Source organism: Ambystoma mexicanum, chromosome 7q, assembly GCF_040938575.1.
Source record: "Ambystoma mexicanum isolate Mex_15411 chromosome 7q, UKY_AmexF1_1, whole genome shotgun sequence".
NCBI lineage: Eukaryota > Metazoa > Chordata > Amphibia > Caudata > Ambystomatidae > Ambystoma > Ambystoma mexicanum.
In genome coordinates this window covers 1,022,086,524-1,022,113,738 of record NC_090941.1, presented here as the reverse complement: position 1 = coordinate 1,022,113,738, position 27,215 = coordinate 1,022,086,524, and the positions used below count along the sequence as shown (strand labels likewise).

At 48.1% G+C, this 27,215-nt stretch overlaps 1 protein-coding gene across 1 annotated transcript in view; it reads right to left on the bottom strand.

The window, feature by feature from the left end:
• The window catches only part of CLPB (ClpB family mitochondrial disaggregase), a 1,931,888-nt gene that overhangs the window by 324,638 nt on the left and 1,580,035 nt on the right, over positions 1-27,215 (bottom strand). The window contains exon 10 of the mRNA XM_069640284.1: positions 21,562-21,606. Coding sequence (XP_069496385.1) covers positions 21,562-21,606 — 45 coding nt within the window. The remainder of the gene's footprint in view (positions 1-21,561; positions 21,607-27,215) is intronic.

Genomic DNA, 27,215 nt, shown 5'->3' with positions numbered 1-27,215 from the left:
TGAGTTGTGCCGGGAGGAACAGCGCGTATTTCATACCGAGTGAGTGCATCTTCCTTTTTACAGAACAATTAAAGGAGTTTCTTAATGTTGACAACATCTCAGAATGCATGTACATTTAATTTACCTAATTAAATGCATTGAAGTGCCGTTCTTAGACTTTTTAAAGAAGCTCCGCTTTTCCAACATTCAGCCAAAATTAAGAACAAGCATTGGCATTTGTGTAGGCATGGGAAAGGCAATTGCCAGGCACTGCTGTCATGGTATTAACTGGCCATTGATAACAGCAGGTGAAAAACTGTGTGAACACCCGGGCATCTAAGAGCAGTGCTTGACAAATGCCAAATACTTATACACAGAAGCCAAAATGGTTTTTCATAGGACATGAATGACACGAATAGTGCTTATAAATCGAGTAGCTGAAGGCAGACTTGGTGAAGATTTTTTTTATTACACCAGTTACACCTTTACAACTCCAATTAATATATATATATATACATATATACCTTATTGTGTTATAGTTCATTAAAAACTTTACACAACAGAGAAAAAGGAGAAATGTGTTTGCACATATATAAGTACATACAGCAGCATATAAGTACATACAGCATCATATATAATGCACATCATTTAAAACTTTTACTAAAATTTGTAAAATTAACTGATCACATCATTTAAAACATTTGATTCCTTTTATAGGCCATAGTTCCTCTTTTCCATGATATAGTACTTTCCTCTTGATTAATTATCCTTAAAGCAAGGTTCAATACATTGCCATATGCGAAACATTGACAGGCACTTTGAGTGCAAAGATTTGATGCTAAGGCTTGATTAAAGCAAGATCAAAGAGCTCCCATGAGGAGGCGTTTTGATTGGGGAGGGGCAGGAACAGGGTGGAATTGGCCGTAGAGATTATCATGGTTATGGGCAGTCAATGGGTGGTCAAATAAACAAACAACACCTACAACCTTTGTGTCCCTCCTCATATGCCATTTCTGCCTAGCTGAAATCTAATACAATAGTATTGGCGTATATGTGGCGCGATGCCAAGGGTGGGTCATTAGAAAAATTCAATGAGTCAGATTCTCAAAACATGTTTGGCACAAGTGAGCTATGCTAGCGCATCTCCTCACTTGAGCCAAAAGAAGGAGAAGCCATATTCACAAGGGTCATCTGAATGAGCTCAACCTAGATGCACTCTTTTGGATGCCGTTTTCCCCCCTTTGCGCATTTGCACAAATAAGAAGGTGTTTGAGGGCATTTAAATGCCCTAAAATGAGGGTCATCCCCCTGCGCCTTTGGAAAAAGTCTCAGGCGGGAGGTGCAAGTCATGACAGGGTCATTTCTCACTCTGCCATTGTTTTTTATTTTATGTGTTACAGCCGCTGGTACTCCTCAACAAAGTAAGAGGATCTCGACAAACCTCAAGATACAACCAATCCCACCAAACTGGTAGACAAACAACCCACACACCCCACCCTCACTAGACCGCCAGGAAAAGCATCCAACAATGTGCCATCCAAAGCACAGATTACGCACTCAACGTACTATCTATGGCAAAACACCAAAAGGAAATGTATGACCTTGTTAGTGAAGGAGGCATTGAAGCCCTCTTACTCACAGAAACATCACATCAGACAACTGTGAAGTAGTCGCTCATGAAGCCATACCCAGAAACTACAAACTAATACAATCTAACAGAGAAGGCAGGTGAGAAGGAGGAATTGCTGTGGCACACAAAAACCAAATCAGCTCCACATATTTACCTTAACAGACATTGGAAACCTGCGAATCACTCTTAGTCAACCTCAAACTCAGCGAACAATCCAACCTACTCTTCCTTCTTATCTAGAGAATACCCACCCACAATCCTCACTTTGCCCCAAAATTCACTGATGCCATAGCAGCCTAGCCATAAATCATGACATCATCACCACTCTGGGAGATTTCTGCGCTTGGTTTGAAAGAGAAAATGAAAAAACTAACTAACTACTTACTTACTTACTTACTTACGGAGCACTCCTGGAAATTCTCCATCTCAAAGAAATGGTGAACGGGTCCATACATAGAACTGGACCCACCCTTGATGCAATATTCTGCAAGGATGGACTCTCCACTACCTCCCCACTGGTACCAATCATCTGGAGGGAGCATCATATGATCCCATTCACTGTTAGAACTATAATCCATCAATACCCAAAAACAAAGCAACCAATGACAAACAAAAAAAGGCTTGATCTAGAAACTCTAACCCGACTACTAGAAACCACCAAACTCGATTCCTCCCAACTACACGAAACACCAGACACTGTTGAAAAGAACCTTCCCACCTGGTTCACAGATGGATTAGACCAATTGGTACCCTTAAAAATGTTCAACTCCACACAGAAAAAGGTAGTGGCCAGATGGTTAACAGATGCACTCTGAGAACTCAAGAAAATAACCTGTACTAGAAAAGACATGAAGAAATATTGCAAGCAACTGGACAAAAATAACTACCAAATACAAATATATCCATTCAGATCATCAGTCTTCAAAGCCAAGAAAGGACACTACAAAGCAAGAATCCAATTGGCAACAACCCCCCAAATAGAAATGTACAAAATTATCAAGGATATATAAAACCCAACCTCATGCAGTTATGACACTTCACCCTCGCAAATGTTATGTGACAGTATCGCGGACCACCTTAGAGCAAAAATATGCTCAATCCAGCAAGCCATAGAGGCATCCAGTAGGACCACTAACAACATTCTCCCAGAAACCAGATCCCCAATAACCAGCCCAGCATTCACCCAATTCAAACCAATTAGGGAGGAAACCTTCAGCAACTTACTGAAATAAACCAAACAAGCCAGATTCCCCCAGCAACCCATGTGCAACGGATAGCTACAAACAGCAACTCGCCCATACTGCACCAGCCCTTTACACATGACTACTAATGAATCTATCTCTGAACTCTGGAATAGTACTGAAATTATACAAAATTGGCCTATATTAAACCACTCTTAAGAAATGAGGCAGGGGAAGCCGATGACCCAAGGACTACAGACCTGTATCAAACCCACTCTATCCGGTGAATATCTTGGAGAACCACTTGTACAAAGAACTGCTCAACCATGTGGAATCCAACAGACTACTTGACCAATCTCAGGTTGGCTTCAGACTGATGAGAGAAACCGAATCAGCGCTCCTCTCCATATGGGACAACCTAAAGATGAATGCAGACAACAACAACCAATCTTCCCTCATACTACTGGACATATCGGCTGCCTTTGATACAATCAAACACACAACATTAATCAAAAGATTGGAAGAAGCAGGCATTGAAAACACAGCACTTCATTGGCTGAAATCTTTCCTCATGAACAGAACCGAAAGAACCTACCACCCTCTGTTCATATGAAACACAAAAAATTTCACCTGTGGCATATGGCAAGGATCAAGACTCTCTCCACTTCTCGTCAATATCTACATGGCCCCCCGAATGAAGCTGATACAAACTCATGGACTGACATCCTACAACTTGGCAGACGACACCCAGCAAATTTTCAAGGTGACTACCAACAACGACCCTGACAATGCCCTCAATAAATGCTTCCCGATATGAACACATGGACTGGAAACAACAACCTTAAACTAAACCCAACCAAAATGGAAATAAACATTACCCCACAAGACAACAACCTAACACAGATATCTCTCACCTGTCCCTCGAGTATGGGAACTCAACCTAAATCATCAACAGTCACAAAACGCCTGAGAACTCATGGATAGTGGTCTCACCCTGGAACCGCAGGTCAAAGCAATAGCAAAATAATAGTTCTACCATCTTTGACCAATAAGAGGGATCCTCCCTTAGACTGTGTTCCTACACTGTATCTCGTTATCATCTCATTGGTATAATCAAGAATAGACAATGCAAATGGCCTCTACCTAGGAATGCCCGAAAACTTCACCAAAACCTACAAAGCATCCAAAACACAGCGGCAAGACTACTCCTGAGACTAAACCAAAAAGATCACCTCAGTCCTGAATATTCTACATTGGCTACCAGTCAAGAAAAAAATCAATTTCAAATCCCTCTGCATTGCCAATAGATCGCTACACAGACAAGGAGTCAAATTCCCCAAAGCAAAAATCACCCAATACCAAACCAGAAGAACCTTTAGTTCTAGCACCAACCTCTAAATAGAAGCAAGACATTATGACAAAAGTAAATTCAGAGAAACTGCTTTATCCATTCTCATAGCCAAACTAAAACTATGGAACTTGATCCCAAAGGAAATGGGGAAGATGGAAGACCTCTTAATCTTCCGGAAATGGCTTCAAATCTGGTTATTCAACTTGCTGAGATAAAAACAGATCAACAACAACTATACAACGATCACCCCATACAATGTCCAAACCATGGGCAGGCCCCTTCAAATCCATATGATGCCAAAACCACATCCACAAAGGCATTGAAACTCTAGCCCTGAGGTACAGAACCGGAAGGATCTCTACAACCAAACACTCCTCAATTCTCGGACCGATGTTTCAAGACGCATGCACACAAGTTTGCTTAATGGTTCAAGGGGACTGAGGAAACCCAATAACTCATCGACAACACCCAGCCCCCCTAGATAATTACGCAGCCCAGCGACAGCGAATAGTCCCTTACACAATCATGTTTACCAAACTAATGTATTTCCTTCCTAATAGTCTCGTACCACCAATCCAATTCTAGTCTCACGCCAATGCAAAGTTGAATGCCCTACAAAAAGAAAACAATGGCATAGCTGCACAATATCCAGAGACCACTCAACATCCTACCAACCACTTTCTCTTCTCTACGACCCTCCGTCACCACATACTTATCATCCACACCCAGATGGCAAGCAAATCACCCTCCTAAATACCCAAAACCGCACATCACTCAAACCGACTCACAAACCCCAATAGCCTCCAACACCCAACAACACAAACACTGGACCCCGCCCATCCGGAAACAATAAGCATGCAGTGTACAAAACAAAGCACATCGAGAAAGCACACATGCACAGACTCCAGTTACTCCTGGTTAGACACGCATTCACCCACCCCACTTTAATTTACAGATCTGACTATAACAGGTCTGACTATACTATCCCATGAGCAAATAATGATTCAATATTTCTCCTAGTTGGAAAAGGACACCTCAATGGTTGAATTCTCTGCTAAACCCTGTTTCTTCGGAGGTGACATTTTGCATAGTAATATTTTATTACAAATGCTTTAATAAATTACAAAGTTACATACATTGTACATGTTTATAAATAATTGTTTTACTCTGAACTATATAAGGTACATTTTACTTTGCGGACTCAACACAAATCTTATCACTGTCTTTGAAAAGATGCTCTGCAGATTATCATGGATGTCTGGGATTTGCCCTGCAGCCTCTTCCATAAAGGGGGGAGGGTGCATTGACCGCTGCCTCCAAGGAGTCAGACCCAGCCCAACATCCTTGGAAGCAGGGTCACAACTTCCATTCCAGCAGGGGCCTTTGGACCTTGTCCTGGCGCCAGTGGCGCCAGGCTCATAAGGGAACCCAGTCCCGGCACAGGAAGCGCCGGGCTCATTTTGAGAGGAATGGTGCTTGGGTGGACCTACCTGCTGCAGACCATGCTGCTCACTTACCTGTAGGATGATATCCTCATCCATTCCTGGCTGGAACTACTTTACCTTCTGGGTGTGGCCAGCACCACTCCCTGGGACTGGATACTGGAACTGTTCTGGAAGCTGGAACTTCTTTCTTGCCTGGGCGAGGCTGTGGAAGGAGACACCTAAGCACTCCAGTGGCCTATTTAAACCACACCCAATCAGTGCAACGTGCTTCGCGTTATTCTGCACTAGCAGCAGGACGCTCACCGTGTCAGCTCCAGAGAATCTTCAGCTTCTGCATCTGTGAACAAGAAATCTTCAGTCTTACCTCCCGGAAAACCAGTCTTCAGTCTTCAGCAGCGTCTGAAAGAGAACAAGGACACCAGGTTAGGACAAGGCAAAACCAGCGCTGCACTTGCCTCGTCCATCGGTGCATTCCGAGGCCGCGTACCGCACTCTTCATACTCCGGCAACCCTGCGGAAACAAAGAACATTGGTTAGTGAACCTCCGTGATAATTTTGCTTACCTGTGCCACGTACGCCTCGATCTCCGCCAAGCGCTGTTTAACCGCACCTGCAAAAACAAGAAGGACATCATTAGGGGCACTGTACGCCATCACTACTCACGTGCCTTCTAGCTGTAATCTGCTTGCCCATACTCCGGCACGTACCTCGGCGTCCATCTCCAACGCCGGCTGCTACGGCTACCTGAAAAAGGGAAAAGAGACATTAAGAAGTGCATTTAACTTCGAATAACATTCTTTTACTTACGTGCCTTCACGAGCTCCGGCATTCTTCTCGCTTACCTTATCTGCATACCGGAGCTGCAAAGGCAAGAGACATTTAAGTGGACATATAAATAAAACTCCATATTCAAGCAATTACCGTTCATGCGGCTAACGACGGCCTTGCTCCCCGACTTCATCCTCTGCAATCAAGAGGCTGGGCTATTAACCAGTGAAGCAACTGGCATTAGCGCCCATGCACAGACGCAGGATGGAGAGCTCCGCTTTCACCTATCTAAGGTGAGCACATTCAGCCTACGAATAACGTGGGGAGTCCAGAAAGGGGAAAGTCAGATTGGCCAATCAGACATACATTAACCCCTTGTTCTCCTACTTGCAGACACCTCACCCTCCAGGTCAAAATTACGGTGAGGAGAGGGCCCATCCAGGGTGTTACCAGAGGCCTGCGCGTGACCCTAGAAGACACTGAAATCTCCCAGCCCAGACCTGCGCCTCCGAGGGATTCAGGTGAGCGTTACAGAGGGGTTGTGACAGCTGTGCATCCACTCACCCCCTATTCTACCGATACAATGACCTTACTGAGCAGTTCATTGAAAGGTAAGTAGTGTCTGTATATATGTCAAGCATTTGGAATAAGAAAGGCACATTTAAATAAAGAATGCCATGTGACACGATTGGAAAATTAAAGAGCCCTTATTTTCCCTTGCTCCAGATTGTGGGAGGATAAACCATATTGTATCCCCCGCCTACAACTCTGGGGAGGGGATTTTTTCCCCTGCTCTCCCCCTTTTCCTACGCCCATGCAGACGACCCTTCATAATTATGTGTCTTCCATCTCGGTCCTCTGTGAGAGTTTTCATATGGAAACAAAACAATTTGTGAATCACATCGGCCACTCCCGCGGGCAGACGAGCGATATATGTTTGGGCAGAGTCTGTATTTTAGCGCCGGTCTCTTTCATCAGATGCGTTTCCTGAAAAAACGCAAGGCCAATGTCATTGTCAGACAGATAATGAAATGTTGCATTCTTTTGATACGGCAAGAACCCTCACATTAATGTTCATACATTTAAACACGTGTCTATCTTCAGTTGCCCTGTATTGATAGATCGTGAAAATCCCCATTTTAATATTGATACGTAACTTCCCTATGACCCCCCAAAACATTTCTGATTCGGATGAGCCGACGCTTATGCCTGGTTACCCCACCCACTCCCACCAAATCAAATCCAGCAACTGTAGGTTACATGTACTGTGTGCCAGTTTAATATACTTGAAAACAAAAATCACACCAATCAACAATGTTTTGACCCAACAATAGCTTGCTTGAAGGATAAACTGACTATTATCCGTAGAGTAAACATCATCAATTATTACAGCAGCGCAGTTCCAGACTAAAAGTAGTTGCATTGTTTCTAGCCTTTTCCATTTACTCGTGACCAGTGGTTTTCCTTCAGCTGAGATGTTTCTGGGCCTTTCTTTTTGGTAGCATCCTTTCCTAAATTCACAATCTTGTGACCTTCCCATGCTGCTGTCTGAATTCGTCGCTGTTGGCCGTCCAGAGCGACTTTGATGCCTTGATTAGATTGACGAAATACTGCCAGAGTTTATCTACCCTAATTAATTGGGTTTTTTACTGGGCCGGCAGATGTTCAACAACATACGTAAGGTCACATATCTAAATGGTCAGGCGACATGCCCATCTTGAGGCTCCGCCATCCATCTTATGTTAGATGCCAAGAAGTTTTTCGAAAAGGTGGACTCGACTTACCTGATATTGGTGCTACAGGTAGTGGGGATTTGGGCACACATTCACAAAATGGGTTTTCCCTGGTTATAAAAAACAGACAGCTAGGGTCAGGCTACATGGAAGATGGTTGGACAGGTTCAGATCAAAAAAGGGGTTAGACAAGGCTACTCGCTATCCTCGTTACTATTTGTCCTTTATGTCTAACCCTTTGCTCGAGTAATCAGGGCCAACCATGAGATGAAAGGGATCAAACTGGGAAGAAAAAAATATAAGCTAGCATTATTTGTTTGCAACCTCTTAGCTACTCTCTCAGGGCCTAAGACGGTTTTACCTGCTCTAGAAGAGGATGTTAGGTATAATCAAACAGTTTCAGGAATCAAAGTTAACAAAGGGAATTCTGAGCTTTTTGGTCTAACAATCACTAATGCATACAAGAAATGTATAAGTGGGGAAACTGATTTCAGAGGGACTAAAGGGAAATTTACATTTTTCGACAAAACAATAACCCCAAAAATTGCAGATTTCTACAATGCTGCTTACCCAGCACTATAAGTCCATTAGAATGGACCTACTTAGATGGAAACACCTGGCGAACTCTTGGTTAACAAGAATGAACTTATTAAAAAATCAACCTATGACCTAGGCTCTAAGCACTCCCCCATTGGAGGTTCTAGAGGAAGTACTCATTAAATTGGAAAAAGAATGATACATTATATATGCAAAGGGAAAAAACCTTGAACAGTCCGTTAGATAATGCCAACACCCCTAAAGGGGGATGGATGGGCTGCCCGAATCCCATTGCAGATTCTTAGTGAATGGGCAAAAATGGAATCCTACAACCAACAAATGATATGGACAACTCCATAGCAGGTACTAACATTTCGAATCTCATTTGGACATTGTAAGGAACTCATGGTGGCAATAGTAAAGACAGACAAGTGATCACAGTTCATAGGTGTTTATTAAACTGTATGCAGGTTGGAAAATAACCAGGTTACTCACCGTAGTGACCACCTTACCCCTAGTCCATAGTCCCCTTTCCTCCATACTTATGGGACATCTCTCCGTCCTGTGGGATGAGATCGGAGCACTTTGTAAAAACCATCCAAACATTTTTTTCCTAAATTTGTCCTTCCTCTCTTTCTTGCGCGGGGCCCGGCACGCGGCCGTAACCCCGCCCACCTTGGCTCCGCCCAGCGCATCGCCCATCAGTCCTTTTCTATCGCCAGGTCAAAGACCTATTAGCAATAACAGAGGAACCTTATTAGAGAGGACGGCGGGCTGGCGTATGGAGGAAAGGGGACTATGGACTAGGAGTAAGGTGGTCACTACGGTGAGTAACCTGGTTATACTCCTACGTCCCGTCCCCTTTCCTCCATACTTATGGGAGATTCCCAAGCACTCCTTACAGGAACTACGGGTGGATGGAAATACCCATTACTGAAAAAGGTTCTTCAGCACAGCCTGACCAAACTGAGCATCAGCTCTTGAGCTCATGTCAAGACAATAATGCTTACAAAAAGCAGATGGAGAGGCCCAAGTAGCTGCCCTAGCAATGGATTCCCAGGGGATATATTTCTGAAAAGCAACCGCGGCTGCTTTGCCCCGCACCAGGTGTGCATGAATACCTTTAGGAGGTTTCAGCCCTTGGACGGTGAAAGACTCCGTAATGCAGTCGGCGATCCACCAGGAAATAGTCGCCTTAGACGCCTGCTTACCCTGAGGGTTACCAAAAGTCACAAATAGTTGAGAAGAACTCCTAAACTCGGATTTTCTGTCCAGATAGAACTTAAGAGCCCTTCTGACATCGAAACAATGCAGAACCCTTTCTGCCTCTGAGGTAGGGTTCAGAAAAAATTCCGGAAGGGAGATCGACTGGTTCAGATGGAATTCAGTTACCACCTTCGGCAGGAAAGCAGGATTCGTCCGTAGGGCTACCTTATCCTTGTGAAAAACCCAAAAAGGGATGCTCCACCGACAAGGCCTGGAGCTCACTCACCCGCCTTGCTGACGTATCAGCGACCAAAAAGGACACTTTCCAGGATAGGTACTTGAGGTCCACCATGGCCAGGGGGTTCAAAAGGCTTATGGCACAACGCAGTGAGGACTACATTTAGATCCCACGGTGGGTGTGGAGTACGAACTGGAGGGTAGAGGCGTGTCAAGCCTTCAAAATGCCACTTAACCACTGGATTACACAGAGAGTAAGGAACAAGTTACTTACCTGTAACTGTTGTTCTCCAGTATGGGTCTGGCATGGATTCACATGCTCATGAATATTCCCCGTCGTCAGGCCAGGAATCCTCGGTATAGAAAAAAAATCAGTATCAGTTTCGTTTCTGATCTGTCTTTCTTAGTAGTAACCAATCACTGGTCTCTGGGTCATACTGCCCCCAGCCAATGACTGCCCTCTCCCTAAGCCCCACCTCTGGCTGCCATCCTCAGATTTGGTAGCACGTAAAGTGGCAGTATGACCAAGTGAAGAGCCGCAGAGGGGTAGGTGGGAGGGTTCGCATGTGAATCAATGCCAGACCCATGCTGGAGAACAACAGTTACAGGCAAGTAACTTGTTCGTTCTCCAGCATTGGGTCTGGCATGGATTCACATGCTCATGAATAAGAGAATACATAGCAGTACACACATGCACAACCACAGGAGGTGGCAACAGGCTCAACATTAAGCAATACAACAACTCAACATTAAGCATCTCCTACCTCCTCACCAGGCTCACCTTAGGCGAACAGGTTGCGCAGCACTGCTTGGCTGACCCTGGACTCCTCCCTGGAGTCCTGATCGACGCAGTAAAATCTTGTGAAGGTGTGCGTCGACATCCACGTCGCAGCCCTACAGATGTCTAGCAGGGGCACACCAGACAGGAACGCCATGGTAGCAGCGATCGCTCTGGTTGAATGGGCTCTCGGACGGCCGGGCAGCGGTCGGTTCGCCAACCGGTGACAGTGCATGATGCAGCCAGAGAGCCATCTGGAAATGGAAGTCTTCGGGAGAGCCTTCCCTTGATTCACAGTCCCAAAGTTCACAAACAGCTGTGACGTCTTCCGAAAACTCATTGTGCGGTCCACGTAGAACTTCAGCGCTCTAGCTACATCCAGCGAGTGCAAAGTCCTCTCGGCCGGCGACGAAGGCGACGGGAAGAAACCTGGCAACACCATAAAGCATAAAGGAGGGTGCGTCCTCAGCACCACCCTCGTGTCATGAAAATTCAAGTATGGAGGCTTGCAAGATAGGGCCTGGATCTCTCCCACTCGTCGTGCGGAGGTGATGGCCATGAGGAAAGCTGTCTTCCATGACAGGAACTTCAGAGGTGCCGAATGCATAGGCTCGAATGGGGCCCCCATGAGCCTGTTCAGCACCACATTAAGCTCCCATGCCAGGGCAGGAGCCTTCACCGGCGGAAATGATCGGAATAGTCCCTTCATGAATACTTTCACCTGGCGATAAGACCACAAGGACGCCCGTCCCGTAGTCCTGGTATATCGGAAGATTGCAGCCAGATGTATTTTGATGGAGGCGTGAGCCAGTCCAGCTTTGGCCAGCGACAGTAGGTACGGCAGTACTTGAGGGGCCGTAATCCGAAGAGGGTTAATCTTCTGTGCACGGCACCAGACAGAGAACCTCTTCCATTTATGTCCGTAGCACTTGAGAGTTGAGGACGCCCTTGCCTTTGCAAGAACCTCTCTGCAGTCGGCCGGGATGTCGTACCCTCCAAACTCTAGTGCTGCAGGAGCCAGGCCTGCAAGTTCAGCGACTACGGGTTGTGGTGAAGAATGGCGCCTCCTTCTCTGGAGAGAAGGTCTGCGTCCGTAGGCAGCTTGACTGGTGTGGACGTTGACAAGTCCAGAAGGTCCGGAAACCAGATCTGTCTCGGCCACGCCAGTGCGACGAGGATCATCCTGCACCGGGACCTCTTGAGCTGGTTGATGAGCCGGAGCAGCAACGGCAGAGGAGGGAATGCATAAAGAAATAGGCCGTCCCAGGGGAACGAGAAAGCATCGCCCATGCTCCTCGGCTGGGGGAACCTGCTGGCCAATCTCCGGCACTTGGAATTCGTCGCCGTCGTGAAGAGATCTATTTGGGGTTCGCCCCATCGTCGGAAGAGTCGATCCACTTGATCCTGGCGTAGTTCCCACTCGTGGCACGAGCGCAGCTCCCTGTTGAGTGAGTCGGCGATCGTGTTTTTTATTCCTGCCAGGTGAAGAGGCACCAGAAACATCCGTTGGGCGATGGCCCAATGCCACAGATCCTGGGCTTCCTTGGATAGGGCCGGGGACCTGGTTCCGCCCTGCTTCCGGATGTAGAACATCGTGGTGGTGTTGTCGCTGAAGATCCTCACCACCTTGCCCTTGAGGGACGGCAGAAAGGACCTGAGGGCCCAGAACACTGCGTGGAGCTCCAAAATGTTGATGTGGAGTGACTTCTCCTCCGGGAGCCAAAGGCCTCTCGCGTAAAGATCTCCGGAGTGCGCTCCCCAACCTTCCAGGGAGGCGTCCGTCGTCACTGTCACCTGGTGAGCTGGGATCTGAAAGTCTGTGCCCACCGACAGATGGGAGCGGGTACCCCACCACCGGATCGCCTGACGGAACATCTCGTTGAGAGGGATCCTGTCCTCGAATCTGCCTGTCGACCGGACCCAGCAGGCGCCGAGGAACTCTTGTAAGGGGCGCATCCGAAGCCTGCAAAAGTGCACCAGATAAATGCAGGAGGACATCATCCCGAGGAGGGACTTGATAGATCTTACCCTGGCCATGTCCGTGGCCAGCAGACACTGCACCTTGCCCAGAATGGTCCTGGTTCTTTCCTCCGACGGCGAGGCCAGCCGCGCCACTGTGTCGAGCTTGGCTCCCAGAAACAGGGCGACTTGCGACGGAACCAGGTGGGATTTTGGAAAGTTGATGGAGAATCCCAGGTCCGTGAGCAGCTGGACGGCCTTCGCAGTGTGCTCCATGGCGAGCTCCCTCGTCCTTGCCCGGATGAGCCAGTCGTCCAGATAGGGGTAGACGTGGATCCCCTGCAGGCGCAGCCGCGCCGCCACCAGTGCGAGGCACTTGGTGAACACCCTGGGCGCCAATTTCAATCCGAACGGGAGGGCCTTGAACTGGTAGTGCCGCCCTTGGACCACGAACCTGAGGAACTTTCGGTGTCTTTTTAGAATGGGGATGTGGAAGTACGCATCCTCCAAGTCCAACGACGACAGGAAATCGCCCTCCTCCAGTTGTCCCACTACGTGCTGGAGGGTGACCACCCGGAACTTCTGCGCCTTGATGTACTTGTTCAGTCGTCGTAGGTCCAGGATGGGGCGCCATCCTCCTGTCTTTTTCCTCACGAGAAAGTATCTTGAGTAAACTCCGGAGCCCCAAAGCCTCTTAGGGACGAGCTCGATGGCACCTTTCCTGAGCATCGCTCGTACTTCCAACAGCAGTTGAGGGATGTGATTTTCCTTCCTGGCCACGGGAGGAATGGCGGGGGCACCTCTTCTGGAATTCGAGGGCATGCCCCAGGGCCAGGGCATCCAGCACCCAACGGTCGGTGGAGATGGACTCCCACACGCCGACAAACTTCGTCAGCCGGCCTCCCACCGGGGTGCTTCGGCGGGGGCCCGACCCGACGGACAGTTCAATCCTGCTTGGAGGCTGCTTTGCCTCCTTGACCACCTTGGCGACGACGGCGGGATCCACCTGACTTGCCGCGTCCCCTATAGGCCTCCTGCGACAAAGACCTTGCCGCTTGACGGTAAGTAGAGGCGCTGCTGCCGGCTCCCTTGGAGGCACCCTGTATGCCTCCGGAACTCCGAAAGGACGGCCGTCGTTGCTGGGGCACACCCATTGCACGGGCCGTCTCCGTGTCAGTCTTGATTGATTCATCAACCGCCTTGCCAAAAAGGTTATTCCCATCGAAAGGCATGTGCAAAACCTTGGTCTTGGCGGAAATCCGTCGCCCTGAGCCATCCTCGTCGTCTCAGGCAAACGCTGTTGCCCAACTGACTGAAACCGGTGTCGGTGATGTCCGTGGCCACCGTAATGGCGTGGTCTGAGGCAATCTCACCTTCCTGCAAGATTTCCAGGGACTCGGCCCTCTTTGCATCCGGAAGGAAGACCAACAGAGGGGCGATCTTGAACCACAACTCCCTGTCGTAGCGGGCTACGATGGCCAGGGCGTTGGCCGCCTTGATGGTCGTCGCTGCAGATGAGATGACCCGTCGTCCCATTGCATCCAGTTTCCTGGAGGGGAGGTTGAAGTCGAGGCCGATGCCTCCCCGCTTTCTTCTTGGCCGCCGCCGAAACGACTGAGTCCGGGGTTGGTTGCGCCCTAAGGCACAAGGGGGCAGCGTCGGGGACCCGATACTTCTTCTCGTACCGGTCCCTCTTCGCAGGAGCTGTGGCAGGGTTCTTGAGGAGGGCGAGCCCCTCATCCCAAATATCATCTAGAAGCGGTACGGCGAGGACAGTCTTCCTTTTAGCCTCGCGCCGCTGGTAGAGGAACCCCTCCTTCTTCTTTTCCTCGGGGAAGAGCTGGAAGAGCTCGGATGCCCTGGAGATCATAGCATGGAAGGATCCAATCTCGTCGGGCGGGGATGCCCGGGCAGGGGCCGACGGGGGGCACGTCCCGTCATCGCTTCCGTCGTCATCCGTACCCGTCGTAGTCGTGTCCATGCCTGTATCATCCCCGTGGGTAGTGGACCGGGGGGAAGGCAGAGAAGGCCGCAGAGGCGGGAGAGGAGGCCTAGGATGCGTCCTCCTCCTCTTAGGTGGTGGGCTCCCCGAAGGTCCTAGCTCCGGATCCTCCGTCGGGTCTGGCTCAGGCTCCTCCGTCGGGGGAAGGGGCAACCTAGTCCTTATCTCCGAGCATAAGGACTGGATGGCTGACAAAATGGCCGCTGAGGTGTCCTGTGGCGCTGGAAACGACGGGCGGGAGGGCTCTTGAGGAGCCTCGTCTGCGTCACCGTCGCCCTCGTCGGGATCCCTCCCGATGGGCTGGGTCTCCTCCACAACTTGGATGAGCTCCTCTTCAGAGGTCGTGCCCGTATCCACAACGGCCACCACCCCCTCGCCCCCTTTTCCCAACGAGAACTTCGTGGGGGTCTTCTCGATGGGCCTGAAAGACGACTGCCTCCGCTGTGGCAGGGACACTCTGGTACCTGAGGGCGACTCCACTGGTGTAGCCTCCACAGGCTGAGCCAGGGCCGCGGCGACATCCTCAATCGAGGTCCTAGCAGGGTGAATCACGGCCAACGTAACCTTCTGTACGCCTGCGGCCTTCACCTTCGGGGGAGGGTCCGAGCCTCGCTCCCCCTCTGCCGGAGTCTTCGAGATTGACCGGGGCCTCTCCAGAAGCTTCGCTGGGTTCTCGGACTTCTACCCGAGCCAGAGCATTGGCTCGTGGTCAATGGTGCCGGAGAGGGTGCGCCCTGCCTAGCAGCCAAGGAGGCCGACCGTTCGGCACTCCCGGTATTCGCGGTACTTAGCCTTTTGTTGGGCCCCCGTCGCCGGAGCACCCTCACAGGACTTAGAAGACCGCTCGGGCTTCTTCTTCTTCTTCTCGCCTGGCGCGCTCTTACCTTCCAGCCAGTTGGCGAGACGGAGGTGGCGATCCTTCATGGTCCGCTCCGACATGTTTTCACAAAACGCGCAGTCCTTTTCCTTGTGCGTCTTGTCCTCATGGAGACAGTAGAGGCATAACGAATGCTCGTCCTCCTTGAAAACGTTCTGAAGCTGGCATCCAGGGCAGGTCCTGAAAAGCTTCCCGGCCGTCGAGCTCCCTTTCTCCTGGGCCATGTCCGGGGTAGGCCTCGGAACTTCTGGAATCCTCCAAAAGCGTAACTCGATGAAATCTTCACCCTTGAGGGGCATAGAAAACTCCGAAACGGATCCCCGTTGATCGGAAGTAGAAACGGTGGAGCTTGAGGCTCTTTTAACCGAAAAAATGAGAAAATCTCCTGAAAAAAGCGCGAAAACGCAGCAAAAGCTCGAGAGCTAAGCACGAGAACTCCCAACACTTGAACATGCGATAAAAATATGAGGATGGCTGCCAGGGGCGGGGCTTAGGGAGAGGGCAGTCATTGGCTGGGGCAGTATGACCCAGAGACCAGTGATTGGTTACTACTGAGAAAGATAGATCAGAAACAAAACTGATACTGATTTTTTCTATACCGAGGATTCCCGGCCTGACGACGGGGAATATTCATGAGCATGTGAATCCATGCCAGACCCCATGCTGGAGAAAGAGTGTGGCTTTTCCCAAACCCTGTGGACCTCGACCAGAACGTCCTTCTGCAAGAACAGGCCGGTACGCTCCAAAGGAGACAGGGTGAACGCCCCAGAAAGCACGCCCTCCTGCGGAGTGGGTGGCTCGGGCACCGGAACATCTAAGAAGCATATCATGTCCAGTACTCGGTCATGAAAAGCTCTAATAGAGCGGGGCAGGTCTTCGTTGTCCTGATCGCCTAGCGCATCATCCGACAGGTCAGAATCCTGCTGAGCCGTGTCTGGTGCTGTCTTGTCCATGGGGGACAATGGGGGCAAAGGCGGAAGAGTCGGGGAAGGCACCATAGGCAAGGGAGGCGCCGGCGGTACCACCGGAGGAACGGGTGGGGCCGGAGGCACGGGGGGACATATCTCCCTAAAAAGCCCTTTGAAATATTCCCTCATGGGGTCGGTACGCATGAGCGTTTGAAATTTACCGAAAAAGGCGTCCTCCGGGGACTGCTTTGGAACCTGAGGAGGCCTCTCATGAGGTGGACAAGTCCCGGGATGTAACGGGGACGGATGCCAAACTGGCCCCTCCACCGACGTGTCCACATAAATCAAAGGCGCCGACCCCGCAGGCAATGAAACATTGTGCGGAAGATAGCACCCAAAATGGCCGCCGCGCTCATGGCGGGAATGGGTGCCATTTTGTCATCATCTGAGGGGAACTGCGGCACGTGAGGAAGTGAGGCAGGGGTCCCCGTCGATGGATCAGGGGTCTTAACCTTAGCCTTAACATAAGGAACCTAGGCAGAGCCAGTACTATGAGGCATGGAATGTTTCTGCGACATACCAACCGCCAAATTAGCCTTCCCATGAAGGACCTCGGCACTACCGGTAAAAAAAAAACTTTCCTTTTTTGCCCCCTCAACAGATCTGTTGTCGCCGCAAGAGCGGGAACGGTGAGAAACAGCCTTCACCTGCAAGGCCTTGTCAGGCCTCTCAGAAATGTTGGTAGCTTTAGCCTCTGAAAGAGGGACCTCGGACCCATGTCCGGTGACAGCCTTATCTGCGCGGGCCTCGAACATCCGTTCGGTGACAGCAAGCCCCACCAAGGCCTCAGGACACACCCTGGTCTTATTTTTGAGGGAAGCTGACAGAGAGGCCTCAGAGCGAGCTCCGGTATCCCACGATTCAGTAGAACTGGGTCTACAAACAGCCCCCACAGGAGGGGCCTTGGAGCGTGCTCCGGTATCCACAGGCCCCTTACGGAGACCCTCAGAGAAAACTGCGGTACAATTATTAGGCACAACAGGCACCTCAGGGCGAACCCCGGTGACAGAGCGATCAACGCTCCTCCCGGCCCGAGAGGAACCTGGAAAGGTATCCCCCGGTCGGGGTGCTCTGAAAAGTAAAGAACTTACGGGGCGTTGTTTCGTCTCATCGATGAACGCCTGTAAATGTGAAGGAGGAGTTCATCAGAACACCTCCTCCCACTGCTCCAGCCGACGTTCAAGTGCCCGGACCGAAAGGGAGTCGCAGTAAAAACAGGAGTCCCAACGGTGATCCGGACCCAAACACTCTAAGCAAAGAGGATGGGGATCCGCCCTCGCGAAACGACGGTGGCACGATGAACAATCTGGAAAGTCTAGTTTGAACGACATAGACAGACTAGTGCATGATCACTAGCGAGAGCCAGAGAGCAAAAAGGGAAGAAAATCTTCTGAGGATGCAAGTGCGTCCAGTCCCGAACAAGCGGAGAAAAGGACTGATGGGCGATGTGCATGGCGGAGCCAAGGTGGGCGCGGTTACGGCCGCATGCCAGGCCCCACGCAAGAAAGAGAGGAAGGACACATTTTTGAAAACCATTTTTGGATGCTTTTTACAAAGTGCTCCAGTCCCGTCCCACAGGACGGAGAGATGTCCCATAAGTATGGAGAAAAAGGGACAGGACGTAGGAGTAACACCAAAATCTAAGATGGAAGCAAGTGTTGACCATCACATGATAATAAGGCAGTCCTTGTGGCGTTGTGTCAAATGAAAAGGGCCTCTACTAAGAAACCTATTGCCAAACCTTACAACTAATACAAAAAAGGTGTGGGATGGTTTTCAAGAAAAAAAAGAAGTGTTCACAAATATTATGTCAGGATGCGGTAGCTTGGGTCTACCTCCCTGTGTTTTGAGCATGGCGTAATGTGGGACCTTGGAGCACAGCAAACATTCAAGCTTTCCCAGCACAAGTCAACAGTTCCACTTACAGCTATCAGGACCGTCGGTGGCCAAGTCTTGTTTCTCATGAAAGTCTCTTGCCTTTGCGGGTCTGACGTATTCAATAACAAAACAAATGTTTCTTCAACAATATGAAAGTTTGTTTCCTAGTTTTATTTAGGGTGAGGATTCTTCACGCCTGTGTCCCCCTCTTCTGGGCACTGACCCCTGTTCCTTGCGGTCTTGGGTGATCGGTTTTCACCCCTTGGATCTACCTCCATCGGGTTTGGATACCAAAACTTTTCTTATCGATATCAAGGCCTCTGGGGTTATGGTTTCCTGGCCCCGCGGGCCTGATAAGTTTACCAAGAAAACAAGAAACAAACACACAGTTCTGTTCTACGTATTTCTAGGGTGATGGATTCACCCCTGGGTCCCACTCTTCCGGGCGCTGACCTTTTACAAATTTTACTCCACAAATCAAGTAACAGTTCCTCTCTCTTAATGGATTTTGGGTGATGGCTTCACCCCTGGATTTCCCTTGTTCGGGCTCGGACCCCTCTCGACTGTTATACTACCTCCACCGGGTTCACTATGGCTTTTCCAGCATTAGCTACTCTTAATGTATCTTTTTTTACAGTTTCAGTGGACATCCCTCTTCCGGGTTCACACTTTCCAACTTCACCTTTACATTCACTTTCAATGTTTACGGGATTCACTTCCCTTGCTTTCTCATGTAGCAGGATTCACTTCCCTAGCTTTTTTTATAGTTCGCAGATCAAAGTCTTTCGACTGGGATTTTGCTTGACCTCCTGTATGACCACTTTGACCTATCTTTGCTGCCTTCCTATGGCCTACTGGTTTCTGTAGTTTTACTCAGATGGGAATCGACCAGAGTTTCTCGGAGCAGCACCCATGTGGTGCAGGTCCCCTTCTGCAGCTGGTCTCCTCTTTACAATTTTATAGTTCTTTGAAATTTCTCACTCTGCCACTTTGCTGTGATGAACCACTTGGCTTTCCTCTTTACTGGCGTCAAGGCCAGTACCACGGAAGCTGGTGTTTCCCTCGCTCTGGCTTATCAGCGTCGATACGCTTCGTGTACCGTTCACACCTGCTGCAACACACTTGGGCTATTGTCCTCGTTCTTACGTTTCTTTCAGCGGAGGGTTTGTAGGGTTTTATCGAAAAGGGCAAGGTTGTGTCTCTCCTCGTCAGCCTCTCGACATTTTCCGCCTTTCTCCTCCGCTTGAACTGCCTGACCTGGGTAGCTGTGTCATTGTGCGGTCTGCCTTGTTCATACTGTACTCTTTTACTCCACCTTTTATCCCTGTGGGGAAAGGAAAGGGCCGTCAGGTGTGTATGATTCAGGTTAATTGCCTGACTTTGCCTGATGCTGGGGTTGGGACATTTCAGGTAAACAGCTTTGGAATTAGTGCGTTGTCTTTCATGGGGCAACACAGCGTTCATGTCGGAAAGGGGAGGGATTGGAGTGTCAGATTGTCCTACGAGATAAGATGGGGAAATGGTGCTATTATGGGGGTCGGTTGGTAGACTGAGAAGGACGAAATGGGTAAGGTTTGTGAAATGGACGAGAATGACCGGGATTGTGAACAGAACATAGGGAATGGTGGGAATGGTAATGTTCGGTCATAGCAGATTGGATGTTTGGAAAATGACAATTAGAGGGATGGGGTTGGTAGGGTTTGTGGGGCAAACGGGAATAGCTGGGACCGTGAAATAAACAAGAGGGATTGTGGCAACTGTAGTATGTTACCTGAGCAGGTTGGGAGTGCAGGAAGTAATAATCAGAGGGACGGGAAGAAGAATGATTCGGAGTATTCAGATAGCAAACAGTATGACAGGGGTTTTGGAAGAGATGGTTTCTGAATGTGACGGGGTTTGAGATCCAAGGGGATTGGTTCTGTATGGAGGGATTATTGGGTTTGTGTAGGAGAGATTTAAAAGGACGAGGCGAGGCGAGGCGGGTGTATTGTAGCCTACAAAGGCCTCAGAGATTTCATTCTCCTCTCCTTTTTCCTTGGCATAGTACCGTGTCTCACCTGGGGCTTACCCCTTCGCATAACCCTGGGTTCCATTGCCCAGGTGGTCCTCCCTCGTTTGTTCACCTTTAGGGTTGACATAGGATAGGGCCCGGTCTTCCGTGGCCACCTGAATAAGGGGTTCCCAGGATCTACTTGGGAGAACACCCTCAGGTTTTTCCCAACACCTATGCACTAGCGATCCCCTGTAATATAACTATGAGCAATCACAAAACCAATATTCAAAATCTGGGGCAAAGTTACACCACACTGGGTCTCATGATATTTCCTTCCCCATTTACTCCACTTTTCGATAATGAGGACTTTTCCCCAGGTCAGAACAACGGTCCCTTCATGAGATGGAAAAAAACGTGAGTTCACACACCTGCCTGACATGTAAACGAGTGGAAAATAAATAATTTGTGGCCTGCACGACTTTTGGGGTTCAGGAGGAGGATCTGTTGGAATACTATCAATTTAAGCACTCGATCACGCATAGCAGAAATTGACAAGCTGCAACTAGAAAGCTCACTTTTTTTGAACATGCATTATGACAGATGGTTTGCACTGTACTAAGTGTAGCCAAAGAATTCAATAGTGCTACTAGTTGTGCCTAAAAACACTTGTGTACAGGCGCGTTATAAATGCCATATCATATCACATCATGCTTAAGTAGTGGTCCACTATGACACACTGTTATGATTCACACAACTACTGTCACCTGTCATGTAACCTACATACTTATACTTTGTCTGGGCTGTGTCCAGAACCTTTTGGGTTGCTGCTGGAGGTAGAGAAGAGTCATGTTTTCTTCAGTATTATATGCCCCCAGTTAAGCCTAGGCTGCTCTAAGCCTTTAATTCCGAAGTACAACCAGAAGTTAGTGGTAAGAGAAGAAGTGTTTACCATTGTAAGTTTGTGCATTGCTTCAAAAGAACCACAAACAAAAGACCTTTTCACTGTTTGATAAAGGTTAGTAGTCACTTGTTTACTCACCTCATGCCTTTCCTGGAACTCCGACATGTCCAGCCGAATGAACCCCTAGATAGAAAATAATCAGTTATGTAACAGTTCCAAAGTTAAGCATAATATGTATTACAATAGAGTGAAATATAATGTTCTGAGAACCAAGCAAATTGCTGTTTTACTTTGATTCACCCTCCAGATATAAACATTCTATTGAGCACTTTGAGGAAAGAGGAGGCATTCTAAAAACAGTGATTTGCAGCAATGACGTTTGCAAAGAAGGAGTGTGAGCGCTGTGGCAAAGCATGCTGTCTGGTGTAACCTCCACATGCTGGTGTGAATATAGAGATTACGAAAGGCTTGAGAATCAGAGCCATCAAAACAGATGTCCAGTTTTTCCCCATAGGCTTCCAGTGCACAGAAACGTCAGAGGGTGCAAAGCACTCCTGATGCCTCCTATCTCTGGACTTTCAGAAGTGGATGGTGAAAAGTGACCTATTATGCAACACTGATTCTTATATGTGTCAATTTTTATTTATTTTTTATTTTATTTTATTCAAATTTGTAGAGCGCACGTCAGCCCGGGGGCATCGTGGCGCTTGTTACAGGCATATCTTAGTTGCAATAATACAATAATAACAAGGAATACATTATTTACAAAGGCAATATGATATTTGTACAAATAGCAATGCAGAGTATTTACATGGCATGGCAGGGGTCACAGATTATTGAGCGAGGAAGGAGGTCTTCAGTTTCCTACGTAAAATCGGGAGCGAGTGTTCCGCTCTAATGTCTGCAGGAAGAGCGTTCCAGGTTTTGGCTGCAATGTAGGGGAAGCTTAGGCAACCGGCTTTGGCTTTTTTGATGCGTGGGATGCAGAGTAAATTGGTGTATTGCGTCCTGGTGGGTCGGGCGGAGGAGGGTTTGGAGATGGTCTCTGATAGATAGGACGGGGCGGAGAAGGAGAGGCATTTGTGCGTGAGGGTGAGGATTTTGAGTGTAATCCGTTCTTTGACCGGGAGCAATTGGGCTGGGTGTCTGGCATGAGAGATGTGCTCTCTTCTTGGGATGCTAACGGCGGCCCGTAGAGCATTATTCTGTGTGACTTGGAGTCTGTTTAGGTATTTTGCTGAAGTGCCCGCTAGGAGGGCATTGCAATAGTCCAGTTTGGCTCCAATGGTTTCTCTGACTATGGAGAGGCAGTTGGGTTTGGAGAGGTATGGCTTGATGGCGTTTATGAGTTTAGTGGTATGCGCAGAAGAGGAGGTGATTGCGCTGACTTGTCTGTTCATGGATAGAGAGGAGTCTATGTATACTCCCAGTGTCTTTACCGCTGTGGAGACGGGGATGATAGAGTTGTCAATGGAGAAGTTAGCGTACAGTATGTCCAGTATGTCCAGTAATTGCCATCTTATGTGTCAGATGCCGGATCAATCAATTATCTTTCAAGTTTATCTGTTATAAAGGCTACCATCAAGGGTCTCATTACAAGTCTGGAGTTATTAGAAGTGTAAAATCCTCCTGCTTCACAAACCTAATCTCCTCCCGTCACAGTCACCCACAAATATTCATTTATCCTCCACGTTTGTTCACACCACCCAAGTCAATATCCATCGACTCCCCCTTTATTTTCTGCTAATGACTTTGCTCACTACGCGTCCTCTAAAATGTGTAAAATGTGTGTCTCTCTCACTATCCTCCTCTCTCTCCCTGCCCAACCCTCCTTCTGTCCACCACCTTTCCTCCTACCCTTTCTATTTGCAACTACTTCTCCCCTATCTTTCATTACAAACTAACACACAGTCTTCACAGCGCCAGTCCATCCTGCACTTAGTCTCAATCATCAGTCTTAATCTCTCTGGGCTCTATGTGATGAATCGGAGAGGATTGCTCCCAAAAACCTGGGACCCTCCTCATGTGGCCAGGGAAAGGCAGACGTTTCCTGATCCCAACGCTGGGGGAGGTGGCTGCGAGAGGATCACATGGGGGGACAGACCAGGGAGACTGGGACAACCCCCTCCTTAAACTTCCCCATAATCCCACACTTTTTTGATGGCTATTTGCCAAACTGCAGAAGTTTAAAAAATTCACTTTGTAGAATAGAATGACAAGTCCCAGAATTCCAGAAGTACTGGGATGAGGAAGAGGACTGAAGAGGCATGCAGTTGTAACAGTCAGGCAATTGGGCCCAACAGACCACACCTGAAGGAACCTGGGAGGCACAAAAGGCCCTCTCGGGGGCAGGAAGGAGGAAGGAGTGGAAAGAGCTTCGAACGTTAGCTGGAGTGCAGGCTGCAGTAGAAGAAGCAGAAAGAAGGCACGTGGCTGGCAAACCAAGCAGAAGTGGGAGAACAAGGAGGACGCCAGATCGTGAAGACAGCAGACTTCACCTGCGTGTTCTGAGAGGGTACTGTTCCCCCAAACTCTGAGGCTGCGTAGTGAAAGACATGCAGGAGGGATTGTTTTCCACATGTGAGCCGGATTGCAGTGGTTTCCGAGCTGCTGACGTGCAGGAGACTGAGGCAAGAAGGTTTTCAAGCCGATAGTCTCGGGAGTAAGAGGAACTCCCAGAACGTTTGGCCGGACCTGGGACACCTGTGCAGGAGAAGGGCGTGGGTCTCCAGTGAGCCAGAAGCAGTAGTGGAAGTCGGGAGAGCAGTGCGACCCGCAGAGCAAGTGTTTCAGAAGCCGGTAAGAGAAACACAGCATTCTAAAACATTGCACAAGCCTTGCCGGTAACAGTAACCAGCTCCTTAGCCTCCCACATAAGACTTCAAGCAAGCAGAATTGGTCATTGCATTGAAAACCCTCTGAACAATGGAATTGTAGCACATTTAACTTTGATGATGCAAGATACAACATTACCATCTTTGCCGAGGGAAAACGACATGAAAGAGTGGTCGCGTGTGCCCAATTGTGATTCCCCCGGGGAGGCCTGAACTCTATCATTTTCTTCTATGGGAATACAATTGCATATCCATCTTTAAAGCTTGAAATCTACAAGAGAGAGTGGTTGTGAATGGCTAATTGTAGTTTCTACCAAAAGACTTAACCGTACACTTTGTATAAAAGGGACATAACTTTCTTTCACAAGACGTTAAAGAGTGTAAACTGTTGAAGAGAAGAACAAGCATTGATCAGGCCAAGAGGCACCCTTTTCTAACAGTGAAACCAACCTTTCTGAAAGTCAAATAGAAATTCAGCAATACCATAACGTTCCCAACAGTTAATTGCCATAAACCAACATTGTGCACGTATTACCTGAAGCTGACAGAATGGTACCACAGCTCCTGGGTAATTGTTGGGCAGAAAGCTGTCAGAAAGGTGCAGGTAAAGTTGGAGAAGGGGAATAGGCTGCTTGTAATAACTATTCTGAAGCAGACTCAACCTGTAATGCCCAAGATTGTGGAAACCAGAGAGAAGTGAGTCTTAAAGGTAAACCTAGGTTGTTACTGTGGCAGGTAGACAAGAGAGGCAAAGAGGCTACCCCTTTAAAGAAAGCTATTTAAAGGAACGGTGCCTTGCCTACCCGAGGAGGTTGAAGTGTTTTTACAATCTATCTTGTCGAAGACTGTCTAAAAGTCATTGAGGCTGTGGCAGTGGTTCAAAGTATTCAAACTAAAGAGGTATATCTGGTTGTCAGTAGATCCTACAGTGCAGTTGATACCAAGGTAAATCACTGTGGGACAAAGGTGACTATTCTCATGGTGAAGGACGTAGAAATATAGATGTTGAAATAGAAGCAGTAATATTAAGAAGTCCTCCTGATAAATATACCATTTTGACTGTAGAAACTATAATTAACAGAACCCTAACTGTTAACCAAGAACTGTGTATCATGGACAGTGTGGATACTGCATTTTCGTTTGAACTGTGACAAATCTTCCTGTGGGAGTGACAGAGCATCGTGGCCAGGATTACCATTGGGGCTATTTTGCTAGAAGTGAAAGTGGCTAACTTCACCCAAAAGAGGAGATTTGTTTCCAGTGGAACCTTTGTTGAAGAACCTTTACTTTGACTTTAAAACTTTAAGAACCAATTTAAGACATTTTCTTTCTTGATTGAACATTTGCCGAATTGATTTTGAATCCTGTGTAAGGGAAATCTCTGAGGACATGAGAAGGTCAGTTAGGAAATATTAATATGTCATGTTGAATTGCCATATCTTTCCTTTATGTATTTGTTATTTAGTGTGAGGGACAGTTATCCTGTGTTAGAGTGTATTCCCTTAGCTTTATGTTAAGCAGGGAATTCCTCGGCCGAGTAGGGACAGTGAGGTATTTTGAAATATTTTCTTTTATAATAAAAATGGTATATTTTGAGACATCCTCAAGTTGTCTGCCTCGCATTACTGACCCCTCACACCTGTCATCACACCCTCTCTCCGCTGGACTCCCTGCCTCCTTCAAATCTGCCACTGTCCTACCGCTACTGAAGAAACCCTCTACTGACCCAAACGTCCCAGAAATGTATCACCTAGTTTGTCTCCTTCGCTATGATTTAAAGGTTCTTCAGCGGATAGTCTTCAACTAGATTTCTAAGTGCCTTGAGGATAATAGCTTTGGAGATCACTTCAATATGGCTTCGATGGTAAACCCTCCACTGCAATCGTGCATGGCTCCAACTTTCTCTGAGATGCTCACCACTTCAAACTCTCTTCTTAACTTCTCATCTCTTTCAAAACTATCAACCACTCCTCTCTCTCCTCCTCACTCTCCAAGACCTTCGGTTTCACTAATCTGCTCTCGCCTGGATCGCCTCCTACTTGGAAGTCAATCTTTAAAATTTCCTGGAAACTTGCAAACCTCTGAACACGAATGCACTCTCTGTCGGAGTGCCCCAAGGATCAGTTCTTGAATTACTGCTCTTCACCCTCGATACCTCTGCCCTAGAAAGACTAATCTCATTGCTTGGCATTGGCTTTCACCATCAACTCTTTGCTAATGACACTACAATCTCTTTTCTTCTTTCCTTCCCTCAGTCAGCGAGAAGGGAGGCGTTCTTCTGGTTGAAGATCTTTTGTGTTTGAACTGGGACAGGAGAAGGGAGACAATCTCTTGGACTTTTAACTACGCCGAATAACAGGAGACCAGATTCATTCTTCTGGTATAAGACACCTTTAATTTATTTATCACTCTTAGGTTTAAGTGCAAGCGATAGAAGAACAAGTTACTTACCCCTGTTAACGTTCTTTCGATTGGATGTTCCCACCACGTTTTCCTCAATTTATGATATTATATCCCTCCAGCTTTGCTGCATCAGAAAACAATTTCTCGACAGAGGGCGCTGTATGCAGTGTCGTTGTGTCGATGTCCCTTGAGGGCCTCCGTCGAACGTCAACGTCATCGTCAGCATAAGTAGCACATGCAGCGCCCATTGGCTTCAGTTCTGTTTTTCCCTTCACCTTCTTAGAGGAATAAACCAGGCGTACCCAAGAACCGTAGGCTCTCAGAAAGCGTAGAGTGTAATACACTAGCGGGGTAGGCTGGGAGGGTCAGTGAGGAATATGTGGGAGGAATATCCAATCGAAAAAACATTACCAGGGGTAAGTAACTTGTTCTTCGAATAGATTGTGTCCTCCCACGTATTACTCATTTTATGATAGACTAACAAAGCAGTAAGAATTTGGAGGTGGGAATATCAATCAATTTAATCATGGACCGAATGGAGGACGGGTTTAGCAA